Genomic DNA, 25,232 nt, shown 5'->3' on the forward strand with positions numbered 1-25,232 from the left:
CTGTTGCAGCAAACCTAAGTCCTCATTAAACTAATTCTGTTTAAAAAGGGAATAAATGTGATATTTTTAAGGAGACATTTTAGTTTAAATCCAATCAGGCAAATGGAAATTCGCTAAGTCTGCAGGTTTGCTGCGGCGGGGGTATTTTTATTCTTTGTCGCCAAGTCGTCTCGTGTGGTCGTAGCCTACATACAATACAAATTTAGGGAAAATGTAAAGAGATTCACTACTGAGCTTTTTTTATTTTACTATACATTTTTGTTTCTTGGAATAACTTCTTCATGAAAAATATATACAATACTAATTTTAAAACTGTATGTAACTATAAATATGTAAAAAGAAAAGAAAATAATACGGTGTTGGACACATTAGTGATTTTTGTCTGTGACACAGCTTGCTGGCATAACTTTTACATGAATATTTCAACACAAAGATTGATACATCCTAGATATTACTTGGAAATTAGTTGAAATTATTATTGCATATTCTTAAGTAGCCTAGTTCTTTTTCCAATTACATCCATATTACTTTTGGAAATTAAATTAGGCTATATGCTTTTAAAACAAGTTTGAATCTCATCTAATGGTAAAGTATGATTATTGCTCATAACTTCTTATTAAATAGAGGGGGGGAGGGGAATGCCTTTATTTGTATTTGCCCTACAAAATGACACCTAAGGCTCAAGTTATACCAATTTTTAAGACGGCCAAGTATTTTTTTTATATTTATTCCCATAAAAAAAAATTCTATACTTTTGATGTGAACCATAAAAAATCATGCCAACTCCATTAATTCATACTAACATATCTTAAGTAGTGAATCTCTTTAATGGCCAAATGTTTAAAACTGAATTCAAACAATGATCAATTCATCATCGTCATCCAGATTTATAGTTTCGTTGGTACTACTCTCACAGCGATGTCTCTCCAGGGCCTGCTCAGATCTGAAGTTCTTGTTGCAGTCTAAACACGTGTGGAATGTCTGCCGAAGGTGCAAGCTCGTGTGATGGTCGATGATGTCGTCAGTGAAATACTTATTACAATAAACGCACAATCTGAAACAAAGAGCCAGTAATTATACAGTATTTTAACCAATATATCTCCCTACTTTAGACAGAGATATACAAATTGAAAAATAAAATGAAAATGAAATAAAATGAAATGAAATGAAAAATGAAATGAAATGAAATGAAAAACGTTTATTTATCCCAAGAATATAAACTAAAACAGAGAGTAGCTATACAACTAACAGTTAGTGATGTGGGCCGGGTAAATACCCAGTGGGTAGGTAAATATAAATTGGGTATTTACCTGGGTATTTACCCCAGGCCCGGGTAAATACCCAAAAATTGGGTATTTATCATTTGTATTAAAGTTAGAGAAGATTGAGATGTTTTTTTGCAATTATTACCTTGTAAAGATAGCAAAATGATAATAAAACGTGTTAAACAAAATTTAATATGGTCACTACTAGCATTTTACTTCTCGGTATGATCACCATAAATACCCAGGTCTGAGCATAAAGCATAATCGGCATAAATACCCTTGTCGCATGGTTGCACTGGTCCTGACTACTTATGATTTTTTAATTTATATGATAGATAGATGAATTTATTTTATTAAAAGTGAAGGAAAATAATTTGTAAAATAATAATTATTATTTAGAAAGACAGGAAAATTTAACCTAGTAGTGGCCTGTGTGTAAACAACTTAAGAAAATAATTAAAATTCAAACTGTAGGATGGCAGGATTTAATAATATTTTTGTTCTAGATCTTTTGTTGGTATAAAAATAAAAATAAAACTAATTTCATAAACTTGTGACACAACAAATTTGAATCTATAGCACAATAAATCTTTCAAAAATATATCAAAGTTAGACCAAAAAACAGGACATAAATTTTTTAGTAGGTTTATCCAAATATATTATTGTTCCCAACTAAGCGGTAACACAGAAAAGTTTAATGTAGACTCCTTCTTATCCAGACACCTTTTAACTGGACAATTTTTACCAGCCCATTGGTTTAACCTGACTAGATTGGCAAGAAGTGAGCGGTACTGAAACGACTGTTCTCGTGGGAAAGATTTGAGACCAGTGATCACGTATCTAAATACAATGCTCTCCTAAATTAAAGTCGATTATGACAGTACCGGTACACGGTTTCCGTTTTAACAAGTTTTTGGGGACGTCGGTTTAACCAGAAAAACCGTTATCTGGACTAGCCTCGGTCCCGAGGAGTCGGATTTTGGGTATTTACCCTGAGTTTTAAATACCTGGGTATTTTACATCACTACTAACAGTACAATATTTCTAAAATAAAATAAAATTTGCCTTACTTATGGGATAGGCCTATATGGGCAGGTGCCTGTGCGTAGGCCTGGCTGTTATCAGTCTAAGCAAATTGAGGGCACACACTAAAATTGGGAAGGTTTTTAAGCCTTGTTAATTTAACTTGATCGTTTAGCGGATAAGAGAATGTCGGCGACGACAACCAAAGCCAGTGCAATCTAAGACAGGAGACATTGTGAGGGCGAGGGGGTCGAAGGGTCAAGGATTGTTTAGTCAGGGTCAAGTAAGGTTAGGTCTGATCAAAGTTTCGGCCTCTTCATTGGTAATCGTGTGCAGTAAAACAAGCATCTGTTTTTTGAATTTCTGTATTGAGGGTAAACTACAAATGTGTAGAATATTATATTTTTGAATTAGATTTCGATATAGAATCTGAGCAACATAAAAACAGTTTGTAGTTAGAACTGACTTATGTAGCTGAGGGACAGATATTCCAACATTGTGTGAATATCTTGTGTAGTGTTGATGTGTGACTGCTGTAAGGATCGTGTTTGAGTTTTTGAATGTGTGACTAAGAAGAAACTGAATGAAAATATGTCTGACTGGTAATACTCCCGTCTCACGGAATAGCGCATCAGTGGAGTACCTTTTATTTTTTCTAAAAGCTACTTTCAAAATTGATATTTGGACCACATTCAAGGGTTCCAAGGTGGTGTGATAGCATGCTCCCCAGCAGATAATACCAAATGAAATCAAGGATTGTACATAAGCGAAATACTAGGGATATCTTTAATAAAACTTGTAGGGAACTTGTTTGATAAAAATGGATTGAAAATTAATCAAGATAAAACTCAATTGGTTAGATTTTTTATACCACAGTATAGACAAAATGTAAATGCTTTCACACAGCTTTCAATTGATAAAAATGTTAAATTTTTAGGCCTGTACATTGACAAGCATTTTGCGTGGGATAGGTGTGTTGAATATGTTTTGGGCAAACTCAACTCTGCTTGTTTCCAAATTTTATGTTTAAGGGATACAATAGACTTAAAAACTTCAGTGATGATGTGTTACGCTTATTTTTACTCCATACTTCAATATGGTATTGAATTTTGGGGCTACTCAACAGATATAAATAGAATTTTCAAAGTCCAAAAAAGGTTTTTGCGAATCATAACTTTTCACTATGGAAAGCTTCATATAAACCAATTTATAAACACTTAAATATAATGACGGTTCCAAATTTGATTATTTATAAAACCTTGCTAACTGTACAATCCAACTATTCTCAATTTTGTAGCGGAAACTTTGAGCATTCTTATAATACAAGATTCAAAAATAATTTACAGTATCCTAGACACAATCTCAAACTTGTTTTTGACACAGTCTCACCCTTCCTACATGGGGAAATTCTTCTTCTCACTTTTAATTTCTGACAACAGCTTGAGTTTCATAACAATGTTTGTTTCCCATGTTAATCTTATGGAGGAATACGAAACTTTATAGGGCCTCACTCTCTAATTATTTCCCTAAAAAGTTTCCTGCACAACTTCATGTTACGCTCTTTCCAATGACATCAAAAACATGTCAATCGGTTTAGTAGTTTTGGAGGAGTAATTGTCATAAAAAACCTGCTTGCGTATTAAATAAGTATAGATATGTTCGTAAACAAGCAAACTGCAACAGTTTATTTTTCTCCATGAAAATAACATGGGAATTTTAAATTTACAATTTTATAAATTTTCTCTGTAACCGTTGACATCAACAGCGCTTCAATATACTAAATTATTTCTTTTTCAAGCTCTACAAAATGGTTTCGAAAGAAATTGCAAAATTGCATGTTTTTTGGGTAAAAATGGGAAAAACCAATTTTTACCCCATAAAACCCCCCCAATAAACACCCGTTCCCATGGCCCGATCATGCTGGTTTGCGAACTCATTCGAATAAATGTAGGTTTACATGTTGATTCCAAATTTCATCAAAATCTGATTTTTAAAATATGAAAATTGATGTCAATGACGAAATTCTCAAACCCAACATAGTGGGGTGATTGGCCATCTTGAATTGGTTAAGACTTAAGTATATCTCCAAACATAACAGATCTTATCACATGGTATTTCTTTAACCACACATGATCTTCAAAGACTGTCTTAATAATACAGTACTACGGTAGACTAAATTGAAGGAGCTTACTTCTTCCCATTAATATTATTGAAATTCTCTTCGTTCGGTCTCTTCACCGGTGTGGGGGCTGCTCGCTGGGGTGTAGCTGAAGCTTGAACAGACATAGGTTTGGGCACGACGGTTCTCCGTCTCGGAAGTGACTGGGGAGCAGGTACTGGAGCGACAACGGGAGCAACAACTGGTGTATCGACTGGGGCGACTACTGGGGCCACTACTGTGGGGTTTTGGTAAACTATCGGCTGCTCACTAACTGGATTCTGAGGCACCTGAGAATAACGGAAAATATAGTTTGATATAAGAACTTAACTTAAATTATAGTTACGGATGAATGCTTGGTTAGCTCTGTAATATGTAAATAGAAATAGAATAGTGTTGTTTCAAGGGAGTCTTAAGAAAAGAATTGAACACAATTTTATGTCTTATTTTGAGCATTATGGCATTGGTTTTGTATATTTACCTATATTCTAATTACATAGGTAATGGACAACTATTGCAATGCCCAGTGAGGCAATACAGCTAACACTGAAGAGCAAACCACAACTACAGAACATCTAGTCATCACAATATCACAACTAGTGAAGTGTCAAAACTGAATCTCTAATCTCAAAACCATCAAAACTTTGGAAAAGTTTCAGTTTCGAGATTCAAAATTTAAGTTTGGAAATTGAAGATTTTTGCATTTATTTTTTAAACTGCTGACATCTTTTTGTGTCATTATTACTGTTTTTAACATTGTTTCCTCACAAACTCGTAGCAATATTGGTTATTTATAAAAATTATGTTGTATTGTGTTTTAAGATTATCAGTCACGTATTTATGTTATGTTAGGGTCAGGAGTCGATCTCTATCAGTTTTGATTGCATACTTAACATTTCATTATTACCTGTATTTTTGTAACCTTGGCCTTCGTAACCAGCTAAGTAAAAAGGTTTCACGTAGTGAAAACTTACTATCGATAGTATCGATAGTTTAAAAAATATCGATAGTGGGTCAATAGTATTAGACTATCAATAGTTTTTGTTTACGTAAAATTATGTAAAAAAATCTTTTTCTGTTACTCTCACATTTCATTGTTTGTCTGTTAATGCATACCTATTGTTAATATTAGGCCTATAGCCTAAGTTTTTTTTTCAAAGTTTATTGTGGAAAAACTTTGTAGAAAAGTACCTTCTTAAACATTTGAAAGAGGGGGCATTTGCTAATTCACTATACCGGACTTATGGGTACATTTGCCTTATGGGTCTTAGCATGGATTAAAGAGTAGACACCGGTATACGGTAAAAAATTCTCTTGCCATTTTCTTTTTATTATTCATTTAACAAATTATTTTATACTCACATAGCATAAATATATAATATTTTTAGTGAATAATAAAAGAAAATGGTAAAACTTATTGTTATTTTATACCAATGTTATATTATTTTGGAAAAGAAAAAATCATAAAGGAGGCACCTGGACGTCACTCACAAATTGTTAAAATTAATAATCTGATACAGCTTTATCTTCGACTAGGTAGAAACCATTGATTAAACCCATACAGGAAGGATATACAATATTATATGCATTAAAACTCCATTTGAGTAACTATCGATAGTACTATCGATAGTATCGATAGTTTTAAAAAAACTATCGAAAAATATCGATAGTGTGACTATCGATAGTAAGTTTTCACTAGTTTCACGTTTAGGTTTTGAGATTCGAGATTCGGGATTAGATTTTAAAAGTTTCAGTTTCGGTTTTGAGATTCGAAATTTTGGGTTTTGTCCGTCACTATTCAAAACCAATTTGGTTACAATTTTAAAATGATAACCGGATTGATTCTTAAGTCTGATACCTCTTGTACGGTATATATTTTGTATCTTGTGAATATAGTAATTTTGAATTTGAATTGAAGAAAATGAGATGATAAGTGTAAAACTATTCAGAATATTGCAGTGAGTAATACTGCAAAAAAGGAAAAAAGTTGATAATCTCAGTTTTTTTATACCATTTGTGTTAACCACTGTAACCTTGACATACCTGGATCAACGCCTGAGGATATATTTCTTCAGCAGGGGCTGTTGGCTGTGTAGGGGTGGCTGTGGCGGGGGCTAGATACGTGACTGGTGTCAACACAGGTTCTATTGTCCCCGCTGTGGGGGCTTGTGGCACTACTTGGGCCTCCCTAGTGATCAAAACAGAAAACAAGCATTGACATTTAAAAATCTTTCCTCTCCAATGGTTATTTCCATTTTCCTCAGGTTATTCTTACTTAAATACTTAATCTGTGTCTATTTAAGGTACTAATCGATTTAGATCTAATTTCTACTGATCCATCTAAACTAAACTCAATCAATCTAAAGTCTTGCGTTGATATTTGGGGTATCATTTGCCATTTGACTGATCTGTGATTAACATTACTTGGACATGTCAGTTAAAATTATACTATAATAGATGTATTACAAATGTTCAGTGATTTAAAATGGGGATCTTAAGTAGTAGTTGTAACAGTTGGTACAATCTTGATCTTGACTTTTGCTTACTTCATAGACTTTTCCCGGAACTGTAATTACCACAAGAGACAAATTCTGCAAGTCACAGTTAAGGTCCAGACATTAATAGCCGTGGTATTCTTGACAAACAGCTCTGAGGTGAATCTGTCCACATTTTTCACTAGTGTCAGGTTACACCCCACAAAGGAAAGTAGCATTTAACCAAACAGTGGTTTAACTATATAGCAACCCGAATGTTAGTTTAGAAAGGAGAATTACAGAAAGGAGTCTTTTAAACACTGGTTTGACTATCCTCTGCCACCGTGCTTGATAGTTCAGACCCCACCAAGGAAAGTGATATAAAAACACAATCGTTGACTATTGATTGAACTATACATTCCATCTTCGGGTTACTGTCTAGAGAACACAGGAAAAATGTTTAAGTTTTAAGCATATTAGGCTACCCCATTAACAATAGCCCAAAGTTGTTTTAGTAGTGTTATCAGAATTTATGTAGTTGAGTTAAACCAACTGACAAATTGTGCTAATGTAAATTACTGATTTCTGTCTATCACACCAACTTTTTTTACAAATCAATCTGATAGCTTACAAATCACAACATATTAAAGTTACTGAGATAGTTTCCCTCACCTGTTGACACTGGTGGTTGGGGTCGAAGTGTCCGGAGCTAAACAGATGACCGCCGACTCTCCAAAATTCACTGGGTAAGTCTCAGTCAGATCACGTAATCTATCCTCCACGCTGAGCCTGACATGGGTCTAAAATACAGCGACATTTGTATTATCTTTTTGTTGGAAAAAAGTTCCGGCGATTTATACCTGATATATTATCAGGGTATTTGTTGAACCATTTATTGAATGTAATAATTTTAAATCTTGTTAGGAACAATATGTGTAGGCTATTTCTAAAAATATATTTAAAATCAAATTTAACTTGTATCAACAAGCTAGGTCGAGAAACAAGAGCCAGGAAAATATGAGAATAAGAAAACAAACTAAGGTACTGTAGATGTGGCTTTTTAAACTATAGAAATTACTTTGAGTTGTTAAAACTTAATAGTAAGGTTTGACTTTTGTATATAGCTCTGTCAGCGGATGATAATAGTTCTTAAACACTGTGACTAGTGGCTGCACCTTAGGCGGATGAAACCACAATTATATTGGCTATACCTACATTGCTATACCTTGTTTATGGTTTATGATATCTATGCTGTATCTTCAATGTGTTCACCATAATGATATTATCAGATAAACATACATTTTCCATACTAGGACACTACTTACAAGGAAAATCCTTCCCTCCAAGTTACAGCTGACCATTATCTACATCTACTGACACTTTCGAGGTGGAACCAATGAGAAGGAATGTTAAGGGGGTGTTCCCATGCAAGATGAAGGGCCATGCATTTATGCTATCTAATAGTTTATTAGCAACAATGTGTACAGCAAAATCTCTCAAAAGTACCCCATATACTTTCCTAAGCAGGCTTTGAAATTACGATGGTCTAATACAGTTTGGAAAAGAAGGGGTTTGCAGGACTTTAAATGACATATTTAAAGATTGAAAAAATTAAATAAATACCAAGCCAAGATACTAAAAAAAATACCAACAGTTTTTAAAAGAGGTTATTTGTTGGTAGAATTTTTTTATAAAGGCGTTTTTTCTTAAAATTTAGTAAATGAAATGATAATAAACACCCTACAAAGGACAAATGAAGTGTTATCAATTCTTTGAGACAGTGGCCGTAAATGAAGTGTTATCAATTCTTTGAGACAGTGGCCGTAAGCGTGTATTTTACAACTTTCTTTCTTTTACAGTAAGCTAGATTTTAAGCTGAATAGTGAATATGTACACAAGGTGAGTGTAGAATGGAGTGAGATGATATGTGTAAGCTTTGTTACCCTGAGAACAACATGAAATACTCATGAGAAGCCTCTGCTATGCCATCAAAATAATTTTAAAGCTGTGAAGTTAAAAATTATTGTTAAAAAGCAACTTTCCAATAGAATATTATGAAATATATATTTTTGTTATCTACTTATGTAAAATAATTTATGATAATTGTATACTCAACTATTTTTTTTGGCAGTGGGGCTTTTGTCTTACACCCCTGACACAGCCATGATTTATTAGGATTGTTCAACAGCTCATTGTACTTAAACATGGTCATTTGTACACATGTTGTATGGAACCACTTTTTACAAACACCTTCACATCCTACACCATAATCCTCTTCTCCTACTTCCTGACCGCAAACGCCACAACATGCGTCTTCATTACTGGGGCTTAAATTTTCCTAGAGGGAACGAAAATTAAAAAAAAATAAATAACCAAACATTAAGCTTTCCACAACATCTGTCATCCAAGAAAGATTACGTTCTGATTTTGATGGCTCATTCAGAAATGTGCCTAAGTTAGCTTGTTACCGATAAATAATTAATTAATTTTAGAAAGGGTTTCCTAGCTCTTTTAGTTGGTTAACCAATTGAAGACATGGTTTTCCTTTCTAACAGAATCCTTGCCTTACATACCAATTTAAGTTACTTTGGACCTGCCATCCTAAATAGTCCCAGACGATTTCATACAAAATATAGATAAAAAAAATTGTAGAAATACCCAGATCTAGAATTGGGTCACTGAACATTAAAATGAATACGGCGACATATCCTACCTCAGTTTTAAGATAAGAGACAGACTCAGGGGTGTGTCTAGTGATCAGTATTTTTTTGTCTAACTACACATTATTTCTGCAGGTATTCAGTGTAAGATTGTGATTGCAGTTTAAATACCACAACACTGAACTAAACAAGAGCTGAAGAACCTCTTAAACAAGCCCTAGTCACACCAATAGCATACAGTTGGCACTCAATAATCCAACACTCATAAGTATTCTGAAACTGCACTAGATAAGTCATCAAAGTATGTAAGTAAAGTACAAGTATTTGATTTGTGTTGTGAGATGTGTCTTGGGACTTTCTGGTTGCTGTTTTTAGTTCAGTTTGCAGTTATGATAGATGAAGAAATTGTACAAAAGGTTACATCTTATGTTGAAGACAACGTAGTTGAAAAGCAGTGAATATAAGACACAATATCACATGTGAAAAAGCAACAACAGTAGCATTTAATTCGAAAAAAAAATCTAAAAATAGCTGTGCTAGACAGTTTGAGGAAGAACAAACTAAACACAACCTTTTACATTCTTACTTATACAGTACCAGAAGGCTTGGTTAAATTGTAATGCTTAATGTTATATTGGCCTGTATAGAAATAACTTGTTAATTATTTTAACTGCTAAAAAGAAGTGGGACACAGTTAAAGAAGAGGAAACATAAGACTCTTTAAATTATTATACTTATTTATAAAATATAGGAAGGTGTTACAGTAGACTCTTGATAATTCGAAATTGGTGGGCCAAGCATATAAATTTGAATTATCAAGAGTTTTGAATTATCAAGAGTTCGATTTATCGGGAGAAAAATAAACCATTCGAATTACAGAGAGTTTGTTTGTTTAATACATACAAAGGTACAGCACGTTACAATAAAACATCATACCGTATTTTAGTACACTTTTAAACAATCAACGGCTTATTTTTCAGTTACTGTAGTTGCAAAGAAATCTGTTATTTAGCGCTAGATATATTTCGCCAATAGCTGAACTATCAGCTGTCGACAACTACGTTTGTGCTCAAGGAGATGTCGCGCAATCTAGAGATCGGATTGCCAACTTAGAAAAACAAGTCAGCGAACTAACTCAGACTACTGCTCTAACTAAAAAAACATCAAAACGTCCAACACTAGCCTACCATGGGAACAGGATGTACTGTACTGTATAGTTTCCTGTTATAACAGGAAGAGATCACTTCGAATTATAGAGTGTTGTACCGACTTAACTTCGAATTACTGCGTGACTTTGATTTATAGAGTGTTTTTTCGACGAAACTTTGAATTACAGCATGACTTCGAATTAATGAGTGTTAACCGACGAAACTTTGAATTACTGAGTTACTTCGAATTATAGAGTGTTTTTTCGACGAAACTTCGAATTACTGCGTGTTACAAATTGACCTGCCCTCTATTTGGACTTTGAAATACCGAGTGTATCAAAATGCATGGTAAAAATTTGAAATATTGAGAGATTCTCTAGGGACTGAGCCTTCATTTTGAATTATCGAAAGTTTTGAATTATCAAGTGTTTGAATTACCAAGAGTGGACTGTATTTTATAATATGTGTTATGCCTGATTAAGTCTTACTTTATGAAGCATGCCCAACTAAACTATTGGTATACGGATACAAATATTATTTGTATTTGTATATTAATTAATTTTGTATCCGTTTATGACCAAAATAAAAGCCAGAAAAGAGAGATCTGTGACCTCCTTCTATAAACAAAAGTGAAAAGAAGTAAAACAGACATTGTGTGCAATCCCTACTAATCTCACTAAATGTCATCAACTTCCACCCAAGCTGGACACCGTTTATTTAAGGTGACCCCTCTAAACCAGTTTAGCAACACATTAGTAAGCTTAATATGGATTGCACATGTACGGGGTTTGAATCCGGCAATGCTAAACTTGTCAGTGCCAACACCTTAGCCAGCTGAGCAACCATGCCATCGTCAGCCGCCCAAGATGAGTACCACTACAAACACGTTGCTCCATGAGCTCACAGCTAGATTTGACGAACCACTTAGTGCCAACACGTTTGTTGTACAGTTACCTCTCAGTAACATACTACACCTGTGACTCACAAAATGGAAATGGACACTTTGAAAAACTTGAAGAAAGATCCTAAAATGCTAAAAGGTTAGGAAGTTTGCGACAAAACTGTTGTGTTTGAAACTGTTACTGCACTTCCCAAAAATTTGATGTTGAGACGCAGCTTGATTATAAAATATAAAAATTTTCTGACTAGCCGGAACTAGACAGTCCAACTCAAACAAAGACTGTAGCCAAACTAAGCAACCTTGGGTCATGGAACCGGCTGGAAATTTGGGGGGGGGGGGGGGGGTAATGTCAGGCAACTCGGTAATATGGCATTTGGCCTTGACTCTCAAATCATTTGTCTATTAGAAAAAATGACTCGTTGTTTTATAGCCACATCTCTTACAGTATATTAGAAAGACAATTCTAGGACTTGAAATGGAATTCTTAGTTGCATACAATCATCTTAAAATTTTTAAGTAAGGAGCATACTAATCCAAAAAGAGTTACCACATAATCTTTCATAAGAGCAATATTTTTACATTATTTTTTTGTAAGGAGTTTTACCACCATTGTACTATTTAAGCCCCATTTACTCGAGGCCAGTAGAGTAGGCAGGTAGCAAGGCAGGTTACATGCCTCTAATGTATTTCAAGTTACCTGAGGCAAGTAACCTGCCCTCCAATCGGTATGGTGTAAACACAGCTTTAAATTTAATGAAACTGAAAAGTTAAGTTTATTGCCTATTGCCTAAAAAAACCAACTGAGCAAATCACTTAAAAAGTCCACATATTTTCCAGAAACAAGATAGGTAAACTTATCTGAAAACTAAATTCTAACAACTGAAATAAAGTCAACACTCAAATGTCACTAATAACAAAGCTTCAACCACGACCTCAATTTAATGACAATAATAAATCAAACTTGTGTTTTCATGAAGGAACTAAAAGTATGTTTATTTGGTCAACTTTGCGGAGAGCTGGGACAAAGTTAAATTTGAAAGCACACAATGTAAAATTTATTAAATATCATCAGTAAAGTCTGCCTAACATGCAACTATACTCACACAACATGCTTAAACATCCACCACTCAATATAGAAAAAAACAATGCACAGTGGGAAACTCCTGCAATGATCTGACGGAAATTGTTGGTGTTATACTTCTACTAAATGATAGTAATTCTCATGGTTTTGAAGGAAAAAGATTATTGTTTCAAGGTATGTCTGTTTTCAGATGAATCAGAGGTATTAACTAGTGCAACAACCACCAAATTGTGATCTTTAAATCACCAACTCAAGCCAACAAGTAAGGTCTTCAAACTAGTAAAGAGGACAAAAATTACATACTGAACTAAGAGTTACTTTACACATTTTCTAATCACAAATGCTAACATCACATACCTAATTCCCCTGCCACAGCAAACCTGCAGACTGAGCCAATTTCCTTTTTTTATGTTGACTAAAATATGCCCTTAAAATTGTCACATTTATTCCCGATTTAAATAACATTAGATGCAACTAGTCCTTATTAGGTTTGCTGCTACAGGGAAAAAAAACATTTTGTTTATGAAAAATGTTAAAAGTATGGTATGAAATCAATAAATTGGCCAAATTCAATCAAAATATATACATAAACAAGTACTCAAACTAGAGCAGTTTACTTTTTTCCATAAGAAAAACGTTGGAATTTTAAATATACAATGTTTTGGAATTTTCTCCATAAACTTTAATCATACAACGGTTTATTGTACAAAATTATTTGTTTTTTAACTCTACATGATAGTTATAATAAATAATATATAAATTTCTAAGTTTAATGAATAAAAATTTGAAAAAAACCTTTTTTGACCAATTTTAAAACCCAACATTCTGTTCCCATGACCCAATCTTGCTGGTTCATAAACTCATAAAAGTGTTCATCAAAAATGGATTAAAACTACTCGAGTTATCATGATCACAGACACACATAACAGTTTTAACAAATAAAATGTTTGGCAAATAGGGGCATCAAAATAGAAAAGTAAATCAGTCCCGGGTCTAGGTCTTACCGTGCCACCTGCGGTAATAGCTACTTCCCTACTGGGAAATTCGCAAAAGCTAAAAGAATCAAGGTAAATAAAAAAAACCAAACCAATTTTGGACGACAGATGTTGAGAATATACACACAAATACATGGAACAAACATAACAAATTATTAATAATGGAAACTAAATTAAAACAAATAAATGCACAATAAAACAAGAATCACGAATCAACTCTTTAACCCTTTGAACCAGAGGACGAAGATTTTGTCTTCTTGGATTTATATTAAGCTATATAGAAGCAATATGTAACTATTCTGTGTGATAACTGATATTAAGAATGATACACTGTTATTTCTGTTTAACAATTAAATGAGGAAAAGGGGATAAAAGACAGTGCAACATCACAAACACATACACAGTAAAACATAATCAAATAAACATCTAGATACATCAAAGATTTACAAAAAATCTACATCCATCTACAGTATCACATCTAAATAGGCTACTAATGGCAAATATAACTACTAAAACGTTACATTTTTTAAACATCACACAGAAAAATACAACTGGAACTTTTTTAATGAGACAAAAATACTAATTTACTTTGCATGTCAACAGAGCTATATAAATATTCTCATTAGGTGTGTTTCAAAATGTTTAACATCCAAAGACAAAAAAATATATTTAAGATGTAGTACGGTACTTTAAAGTCACTAAATACCACTTTTTTTAAGGTTGGCAGCTTCTTTTTTTTACAATTGTTCATCAACATGGACCGTAGGTCTGTCGAGTAAAGCAAGGGGTGAGTGAAAAAATTAAATGTAGGCTACTGATAAACATTAGTGGCAGCACTGGGACGAGAGCTGTAACTACTGTTTTTGTTCGTAGCCCATCTACCGACTGAGCTACCAACTCCCCAAACTGTAACAAATCGAATCTGCAACTTTGAGCTGCATCTTCTTTCTTACAGAAAATTGTAGATTGGGTTTGCATTTTGATACCATCAATATTTTAAGAATTCAAATGTCAAGGAGGGTTTAGTTTTGACTATATACTCAATACTCTTGAAGGTTAACTAAGGTTAACTATAAGGTTGAAGGTTATGGCAAGTATTCTGATTGGACATTCAGCAAAATAATGTTTATTTCCCTTTTTCTCACCAAACAATTTGAGATCTGTTCTACTTATGTTATCCTTTCTCCCTCTCCATTTTTATTATTTCGCTTCTATACATATTTCTTATGTTTGTAATAAAACCTCAACAATTATTTTTTATTTTTAAAGGTGTGTACAGCTTGCTTAGCGGAGACGATTGGTATAACAAGTGAAACATTTAGAGACCAGTCTGTATCGATTATACTCCACCTCGGGCATCTCGGTAAGGCAGTTTGGTTTTTTTTTAATATTGCCTTCATTGTAGGTTGTAAAATGTCATTTTTGTTCATGAAACTTGTTTGTTTGGTTGTAGTTTTGTTGTTTTATAATACATTTTTAATATTAAATTATTAAAACGTTCCCAGAGGCGCCAAAATATATACAGAGGCTTGTAAGCACACCGACCGACTACTGAGACCCAAGCATCAGCAACCCAAACTATGTTGCCAAAATCGGTAACAACTACCGTATTAGCATTATCTGTCTCCTCTTATACATATATTCTCAATGGTAATGGAAAATTGCTGTTGGGAGTCTTTTTAAATAGAAAATAAATACTATTGATGATTGCCAAAAGATTTGAGCCGAGGGATTCAGGACCAAAGTCCTACTCTCCAACTAGAAAAGTCGTGCTCATATTACATAGTGTTTTAAAATCATCTATTGATTTTTTGCTGTGGAACATCCCTGGCTGACATGAGTGCATCATCATGACCATTATAACATACTATTTGCAACATGCCGCTGAGCATATTCATTCAAATTCGTAAGTACAATAATCAAAGTGATTGCCATTGTTTTCTCTCCTAGTGGTCAAAAACAGCGTACTAAAAAAGAAAGTAGCAAGTTAGGCCTAACTTACAACAGCATCAACCCAACTCTATAATCAGAACCTAATTGTTGATCACATTCTGTTTCAGGCTTGAATCACCAAATGGAACAAATTCTGAACAGTTTCTGAATAAAGTCTGAACCTTAACGGACTCAGGCCTTAGTGTAGTATAATAAATAAATAAATAAATCCTTCCACCAAGAGTGAACTTGCAAGTTGGCCTTAGTGTGAAAAAACAAAAGCACATTAAAATTAAGCTCTTTTCATTGCACACGGAGCAACATTTACTTCCTGTACCAAACCCATTCATTATTGTAAAATTATTATTGGGTTATTTTTGTTTCAGGGATATTTTAGAAGGATATGCCTAGCATTAGGTATTTATGTTACCACTAAACCTAGCCATAAATTTGAAGCACCAAATCCTGTAGATAACAGAATTAGTATTTACAAGATTATTTAGGGATGAAACACAGCAAAATTAAAACTTCACACCGTGCAGCTGTCAAGACAAATTTAGAAATAAGTATTACATTATCTAACCTGATTATTTTTGTCTCGCTCTCTCGACAAGGAATACAATTTCTTTTCAATTTTGGTCTGTGCCTCCTTACACTGCAAGTACATAGCCCAACATGTATCAAGTTTTGTTAGGCACGTAAGGCAAATCTGTTTTGGAAGGTTGTCGTCTTGCCGGACCTAAAACAAAAATGTGCAAGACATGTAAAATACAAGTTAAACCACAATAAAAAAATTTAAACTAGAAGAAAACCTTAAAACATATGTAGTAAGTCTCTTTCAAATACTGAAATATTATATTAACTTTAATAATGAAGCTTAAAAATCAAATAAGAATAAATCTCTGCTATTATGTATCCTATACTAATACTCTAATATGAGCAATGTTTGCTTGTATGTTATGTATGCTTGCTTGCACAAAGATCTCAAAAACGGCTTTGACGATTTTCTTCAAATGTTGTAAATAGGCTTAGATTATTTCTGGCTTCTAAAAACAAGTTTACTGCAGTTATAACTGCCAACAAAAATCTTATTACGTAGAAAAATGAAACTGAAAGTCACATTTTTTATCATTAGTCTTATGGGTTGCTAAGTAACCATGTAGGTTGAATTAAATAACTAGGAAAAAGTTAACAAAAGACTTGCAAGTTGTAGCATGTGTTTATAATAAGCCATCACCAACAGTAGGCCCTATACTAGCAAATTACAAAATACAGTACAAAAGGAAAAACATCACTTGTTACTATTGAGCAAAGATTAGGCCCTAGAGGACCTACTGAAAATTACTCGATACATTGTAGTAAAGGCTAGCAGTGCGGAGTGTGGGATCTGTTAAGACGAAGATTAAAGTATCTGCAATCCTAAAATGCTATGGGAAGGGAGGGAAACAGGTCCGTGACATAGGAAGTGATGAAAGAAGTAGTAAAGGCGAGCTGTCCGGAGTGTGGGATCTGTTTATGACCATAAGATTAAGGTATCTGCAATCCTAAAATTCTATGGGAAGGGATGGAAACAGTTCCGCGACATAGGAAGAGGTGAAGGAAGTGTTGTGTATTCACATGGGTTAATTTATTAGTTTGCAGTTTGATTTCATTTATATCTGGAGCAGGGAGCTCAGCCAAAAAGTAAATAGTTTTCAATCTTGAGATTTTGTAACATTATACAGGGTGAGTCAGTGAAACGGGCTATTTTCTTATAACGTTAGTGAGTAGAGGGGAAGAAGGAAAGGGGCCGAGTAAGTTACCCTGCGTTCCCAACCTCTGGAAGTTTAGTTGCCATATAGCTTTAGCTTTGGACCGGACCACAGCGGGGTTTTGCCGTCAAGGCATTTTATCAAAACAGTGAAAGTTCTGTGCGTACACCACATCGGGCCTTGCGCATTAATTTTGGTCTGCCCCCTCCCTCAAGTTCCATCGAGACATGCAATTCTGGGCTGAAACTTGGAAGAAACGGGACAAACCACAAAAAGAAGAGGTGGAAGTACCAGCAGAACTGTGCGGACACCCGAAACATTTGAATCAGTTAAACGATTGCCAGAAGTCCCTGTGGATCTGGCCAACGGCTTAGCAAAGCACTTGGACTTTCCGCGCCAACAGTGAGGCGAATTTTGCATTAAGATCTTAACATGCATCCGTACAAAATTCAGGTTGTGCAAGCCTAGAATATGGGTGATTTTTGATCTTGCATTACTTTTTGTGAGCATATGCTTAAGCAAAATATGCAAGATGGCCCAGAGCTAATTCACAGCCTATGGATGAGCGATGAGGCTCATTTCCACTTAACGGGATGTCAATAAACAAATTTTTTATATTGGTCGGTCCACAAGCACTTCATGAATGGCCAGTTCACTCTAATAAAGCAACGGTTTGGTGTGCCGTTTCTTCCCTTGACATGAAATGGGGATATTGCCTGGCCCCCTTGATCCTGGCTTGACCTTAGCTCCTGTTTTTTTTTTGTGGCTTGACTAAAAGTTTAAGGAGTTGACTCCGATATTATTTTCAAGACTTGATGCTTGTTTTGTTGGTTCAACACAAACTTCCACTCATTTACTATGTTTTTTAATGAATAAATCGATCTCATGATGTTTGACCTTTTTTTAATACTTACCGAAAAATGGCCCGTTTCACTGACTCACCCTGTATTTAGTACCAAATAATAATATGATAGATAATTAATTGGGTTCATTTATTGAGTGGATAAGCAATGCATCAATACATTATTTATAATATCTTACTAGTACATGATTATGCTAATATCACAGCATGTCTGCCCACCAGAGGTAATTAGTAGCCATAATTATTAGCCATTATTAGTAGGTAATAAGTATTAATTATTTTAGCATGTCTAGATGTTTAATAATAACATCTTTTAAAATTTACTCTGTCCCAATATGTTTAGCTATCTCCCTGGAGCTGTGCCAAACGGCCTCTGATGTTCCAACATCGAGGGCACGCTAATTTTAGTGGATTTATTACCCAGCGTTAAGCCTACTATTTTAGATTCCGGCCCAACACTAGCAATGTAACACCAATAGTACCAAAATACTGACATAGATCATCACCAGGCAAATTTTTAAAAAAATCCCCTATCGTCGACATAGGCTACATACTGACACATACATAACTCATCACTAACGTTCCCACAATAAAATGCTAGCATAATTAGTGCGTACCTGTACCGCACGAATACCCACACCCGGAGTGCCACTATAAACCCTTATAATTCCCGGTAACACGGCTCCAATATCCCTTACCTCATCTATTACGTCTACCGACATCAATCGAAATTTTATAAAAAAATTATGTGTCAATCTTTCGCACAAAATATATGTCTTTGAATCATACACATAGACAAATACTAATTCAGCTATTTTATTTTCAGTAAATATGTGACCTAGGCAATCGTAGTAAAATTGGGTACGAAAGAGATCAAATTCTCTATCTTGAATCCCAGTCATTTTCGCCTCATAATTTAAATACAACTACAAATTTTAATTATCTTAATTAATAACATAATCATTGTCCTGTGGTTTATTGTGTATATGTTAGGATATTTAGGTAATATTTAGCAGAGATAGTCGCTTATGAGATCAAACAAAGTACGAGGCATGTTTTTTAAGTAAGTACCGTTTTTAAATGTCTCCGTTCCAGCACCGCGATTGGCATTTTCGACATTTGCGCTGTGTATGGGCATCTATTGGTAAGACCTAGCCTGGAAATTCTAGAAAAATCGGCCGTGTTTACATCCGGTTTTGAGCATTCAAAATGGTGCCGCCAATTGAGACTGCCGCCTACTGTTAGTGCATGCTGTCATTATATTTTTAAGTACTAAAGGTGTGAAAGCCATTGAATATCATCGACAGATTAGTGAAGTGTATGGCGAGAACATTATGAGTGCCATAATGGTACGCAAGTGGATAAGGTCATTTAAATACGGCCCCACCAACGTTCATGATGAGTAACGCACTGGGCGGCGTCATTACTGTCCCCGGACCCAAGCGTTGCTCATCATGAACGTTGGTGGGGCCGTCTTAAAATGCCCTTACCTACCTGCGTACTATTCCGTCACTCATAATGTTCTCGCCATACATTTTATTGATCTGTCGATTATATTCAATAGCTTTCATACCTTAAGCACTTAAAAATCTAACTGTAGCGCGCACTTCATAGTCGGCGGCAGTCTCAATTGGCGGCACCATTTTGAATGCTCGAAACCGGATGTAAACACGGCCGATTTTTCTCGAATTTCCGGCTAGGTCTTACCAATAGATGCCCATACATAGCGCAAATGTCGAAAATGCCAATCGCAGTGCCGGAACGGAGAAATTAAAAAACGGTACTTACTTAAAAAACATGCCTCGTATTAATTATTTCCATTTGATCATATTGAATTTAACAATTTAAATTTACATGAAAATTTTGATTCATCATTTCACTGTGCATACAGTCGTAGATGTCTAATTGTTTCATTGAGGCGGCGTGTGCCACCGCAGGCGTTATCGCTGCGGGAAGCCGGACAATGATAAGCCTCTGTTTCTGTTGTAACTTTGCTGTTGTAACTTCGTATCAAATATGAATATACTCTAACCATAGAATATTTTAGGGTATTTATTGCGACGAACGTGACCATGAGAACCTATATAGATTTATATATCACTAGAAACTAGATTTTTAGCTGAAAATAATGGTGCAAAAATTTTTCCGCGCTCTCAAATATTAACGGAGTTACGGCTGTTTTAAGTTTTATTTACCGACCAACCGGTACTTTGTTTTTTTGACCTAACCTATTTATAAGCCTATGAAATGTTCCCTCCAGATACTTGATATATTATGTTAATTAATTGTAAGTAATTAAAGTAGAAGACTCACTTTTTACCAGGAAATAACAGTGCAAAAATGTCTCCGAGGCCACGAATATTAACTAAGGTAACTTAAGATAATTTGTCGTTTTGAATTCCTTTATCTACTTTCTATTCTATTCTAGTCTGCTTCTGCTACTGCTTGCCGTTGCCGCATTACGGAATTACGGAACAATGGAACGGACTAACTGTTACTTACTTGTACAACTATACTGAACCTGAAATGAAAATGAAAATACGAAAACGAAATTGAAGAGAAGAGAATAAAAATAAGCCAATCAAGTCATTTCAATTACATATGCTACAAACATCTAAGTGTAGAAACATACAGACAGCGTAGCGTAGCGCAACGTAGCGCAGCGCAGCGTAGCGTATAGGAGCGCAGCGTAGTCCAATACACACAGAGAGCGCAGCGTAGCGTAGCGCAACATAGGTTGTAGACGGTCTTAATAGTGTACCCGGTACATCAGTATAGAAGATGGCTCTGTCGAAGACGGCTCGTATCAGTTTTGTCGAAAATACCTTAAGGTGGCAGTTTTTGATCAGTAGGAGAAGTGTCGAGGTGCATGAAGTGGGGTAGCGGATTTTTATCCCCCTGGAATTTTAGCCCCTGGGCAAACGTGACGTCACAAACCAGGGGGTAAAATTCCGGCCGCGAACTTTTGAGTTTCGCGACATCAACTCGATGGATTAAACGCGGAATTAAACATATATTTTCACGGTTGTGAATTTAATCAGAACACATCAAATTATAAAAACCTAGAGTGTACGGCCCCGTCTTTTTACCCCCCGGAATTTTACCCCCGGAATTTAACCCCCCGGAATTTTTTCCCCGGAATTTTACCCCCTGGCTAGATATAAAAATTAGTGAGAATGATTAATTATCTTCATTTTGTTTTAATTTAATAGTAAACATTTTATTATTAAGTAGCCTATCTTAATTTATTTGTGACATTAACTAATCGAACATGTTTTTAATTTTAATTTTGAGATTCAAGTATTAGGATTTGATCTTTGAAGCCAAATTTTGGTTAATATGACGTATATACAATCAACTGAATGAGATTACAAAATAAATAAATAAAGACAGGCCACTAAATAAAATGAAATGTTTACAATTAATTAAAAACAGAAATAAGAAAACCAATCATTCAATTTATAAAATCGGCCAGGGGGTAAAATTCCGGGGGGGAAAAAATCCGGGGGTAAAATTCCGGGGGGTAAAATTCCGGAGGGTAAAAATCCGGCCCGTACATTTCAGTTGTCTAAACACTAGTTATATGGACAGGGGGTAAAATTCCGGTTTTTATCGCTAATTGAATTAATCACGCTCTGACTATTTTCATTAGACTTCGAAATCCGCGGGGGTAAAATTCCGGCCGCGAACAAACTTTTGGCCCCTCAGGTTACTACGTCATAGTGACGTCAGCTTTGCCCAGGGGGTAAAATTCCAGGGGGATAACATTCCGGCGACCCCATGAAGTGTGTAAAGGCAGGAACAGGCATGGTGAATACATCTTATTTCCAATCCTTAAAAAACACGAGTCTCGGTTTAAGAATTATGCAAGAATGTCGACTACAACGTTCGATCACATATTTAGTTTGGTGAAGGATGATTGAGAGACGCTTACAACTAATTGAAGGGGACCAATTGGTGCAGAAAAGAGACTAGAATTGACTCTTAAGCGTGTCTGCAGTCGAATGCGCTCCAATACGCTCTGAGAAAAACAAAATAGTTTGTTCCTCGGTCGTACGCTGCGCTGCGCTGCGCTACGCTACGCCGAAATACGCTACTAGTATGTCATACCTCATTTCAATGCACGGTTTTGATTTAAAACATGCGCTGCGCTGCGCTACGATACGCTGTCTGTATGTTTTTACACTAAGAAACAACACGGCACTGAATAACTTATTTCAGAATGATTTTATTTAGGCATGTGTGGAAGGCAAGTCGGGCTTATGCGGATTCGTGACTGTATTAAGTGTTTTGAAGTTAGGTTAGATTAGGAAGGTAAAGTGTAGGTTATAGTGAACTGAGTTGATAATTTATATTACACACAGGCAGTTGTTGTGCAATTAAAATAGTGTGTTAAACACAATGAAATAACGATTTCAAAAATGCTGCAAGCATTTTTGAAATCGTTATTTTGTTGTGGTTAACACACTATTTTAATGGCACAACAACTGCCTGTGTGTAATATAAATTATCAACTCAGTTCACTATAACCTACACTTTAACTTACCTAATCTAACCTACCTGGACTTAATGCAGTCACGAATCCGCATAAAGTCCGACTTGCCTTCCACACATGCCTTTTCTGTCATCATACTTATATTTTATGCTACAGCAAGTTTGGTTTGGTTAGGTTAGTTTAGAATAGTTTTATTTTAATATTAATATGTATTCATAGACTAATCAACGTGTTATTTAAGTCAATAACACAATCACTCATCCCCTGGTTATATTACCAAATGTGAAGCACAGTTCATTACTAATATATTCAATAATACTTTACTGTAGTACTCTCTTATAATATTTAACAAAGTGTTATGACACTAGCGCTCAAGTGTCACCAACATGAACTAGACATGGAAAAAACTTCAGATTTTAGAATGGAATGAGAAGTCTAACATTGTTTGTTAGTGTATGTTTAATAGTAGTTGTTAGACTTTAGAAGTATGCCTAGGTAAAAATCCTTATTCTAGGTATATGGTATAAGCATGTATAAGGATTCAAAAGGGCATAAAAGCTACATGGTTAAAGTAACAATGTTGGCCTATTTTGTGGAGTGGATTGGATTACTGGAACTTGGAACTGGATTTTGTCAAATCCATCATGCCCACTAACCATTTCACTTAGCTGCGTACAGATAAGCTATTTTGTTTCCCGAACGTTCTTTATGCTGAAATTAATAAGTTTGCGTTAACCTATTGATTGTTAGTGTGAGTCTAATATTTACTTAAAATCACTTACAATTTACATAAATTTAATAGTTATACAAAGTTTCTGGTGAGGAAATATCGTCAATTGAAATAGGCTAGTCAGTAGACTTACAAAGGTAAATAAAACTTAAAACAGCCGTAACTCCGTTAATAATTTGTGAGAGCGGAAAAATTTTTGCACCGTTATTTTCAGCAAAAAATCTAGTTTCTAGTGATATAAAAATCTAGCCTATATAGGTTCCCATGGTCACGTTCGTCGCAATAATTACCTATTTTAGATATTTGTTTTAACATTGCTATATAGTATAGCTTTAATACTTAAATAAACAAAGAATTCCCCTAAGAGTACCTCCTATAATTGTAAGGGCCAAGGATCATTTAACATATAAACAAAACACATAGTTTCTTTCAAAATTCTTTATTTATAGTAAAAATTAGACCACTTAAATGTGGTCTCACTTTTAGAAAGAGGGGCGAATGTTGTGTATTCACATGGGTTAGTTTATTAATTTAAACAGTTTAATTCTGTTTATATCTGAAGCAGGGAGCTCAGCCAAAAAGTAAATAGTTTTTAATCTTGAGATTTTATAACATTATATTTAGTACCAAATATGGTTTAAGGTAATTCTAAAAACCAGCATTTGCGTCATAAGCCCCCACCACTCTTGAAGTTAGATAGGCCTATAGTCAGTCCTTGTGAACCACCAACTTACATTCAGAATCAATCTTTTCCTCGACCAGAGCACAACTAACTGGTCATGATTCTCCCGCTAATATTAGCAGGTTTGTGGTGATAGGCTAATAGAAGATTTACATTGCCCGACCCTTGGTTCAGTAGTAGGTAGCCCTCTAAATTCTACCCTCTAGTAATGGGGAATTTCTCTGTGATATTAGCATAATCGTGTACTAGTAAGATATTATAATGTATTGATGCATTGCTTATCCACTCAATAAATGAACCCAATTAATTTACGCCCGAGTATTTATTCTGGACACCCCACCCACTAGCGAATATAACAGAAGTAGTAAAGGTGAGCAGTGTGGAGTGTGGGAACTGGAAACTGTTGAGTTGGTGGGCCTATATTCTAATGCTACAGGGTGACTTAAGTTACCCCATGATTACCCTACGTTATAGGGGGACTTGATAATTAAGTTAGGCCTATATAAAACTATCCTAGTACAGTAGTAAACCAATCAAATTGTATTGTAGGCTTACTCACAGTCACAGGTAGACATGCATGAATCTTCCTGACAAGGTTTTGTTTTACACCTTCTACACCAAAAATGTCAATGGAATTGCAGTCTTCCCGAGCGCATATTCTACACATCATGTTTAGTATGTCCTTTCGCGTGGAATGGCTCGATATCATAATTATTAAGGTACCCAAGGATGATGAATGTTCAGGCTATGGTTTCAGATTCCTATCGAAATTACCAGCCTAGGCCTAAGTTACCTACTTCATTTTCATTTTCATCAAGTTTCCAAAACTAAGACTTTTTAAATCACAAAAGTAATAACCACAAAATGTTGTTAACAACAAAATAAGTAAACAAATAGTTTGACTAAGTTAACAAACAATAACAATAACACGAAAATGCACCAGTTGGATGAATGTATACCATGCATGCAATGCACAACTAACTGGAATTTTTTTGGTTTAGTTTTTTGAATTCCATCCATCCAAATATTCCAAATTCCAATTCCAGACATTCCAGATTCCAGCCAATTTAATTCA

The 25,232-nt window shown here is 34.9% G+C and overlaps 1 protein-coding gene across 2 annotated transcripts; it reads right to left on the reverse strand.

Annotated features, from left to right (window-relative positions):
- On the reverse strand, positions 1-24,942 carry LOC128989896 (uncharacterized). 2 transcript variants are annotated; one of them, XM_054412021.1, is made up of 7 exons: positions 24,717-24,942; positions 16,221-16,376; positions 9,037-9,258; positions 7,593-7,720; positions 6,490-6,634; positions 4,480-4,736; positions 1-1,054 (listed from the first exon to the last, which is right to left on the reverse strand). In XM_054412021.1, the coding sequence occupies exons 1-7, from the start codon at positions 24,864-24,866 to the stop codon at positions 853-855; spliced, it is 1,260 nt and encodes a 419-aa protein (XP_054267996.1). In that variant the 5' UTR covers positions 24,867-24,942; the 3' UTR covers positions 1-852. The 2 variants fall into 2 exon arrangements, with proteins under 2 accessions (XP_054267996.1, XP_054267998.1); XM_054412023.1 differs by lacking the exon at positions 9,037-9,258.
- Between the last annotated feature and the right edge of the window lie 290 nt (positions 24,943-25,232).

This window comes from Macrosteles quadrilineatus, unplaced genomic scaffold (assembly GCF_028750875.1).
Source record: "Macrosteles quadrilineatus isolate MER2022 unplaced genomic scaffold, UCM_ALF_1.0 Scaffold_3__2_contigs__length_128488019, whole genome shotgun sequence".
NCBI classification, from domain to species: Eukaryota; Metazoa; Arthropoda; class Insecta; order Hemiptera; family Cicadellidae; genus Macrosteles; species Macrosteles quadrilineatus.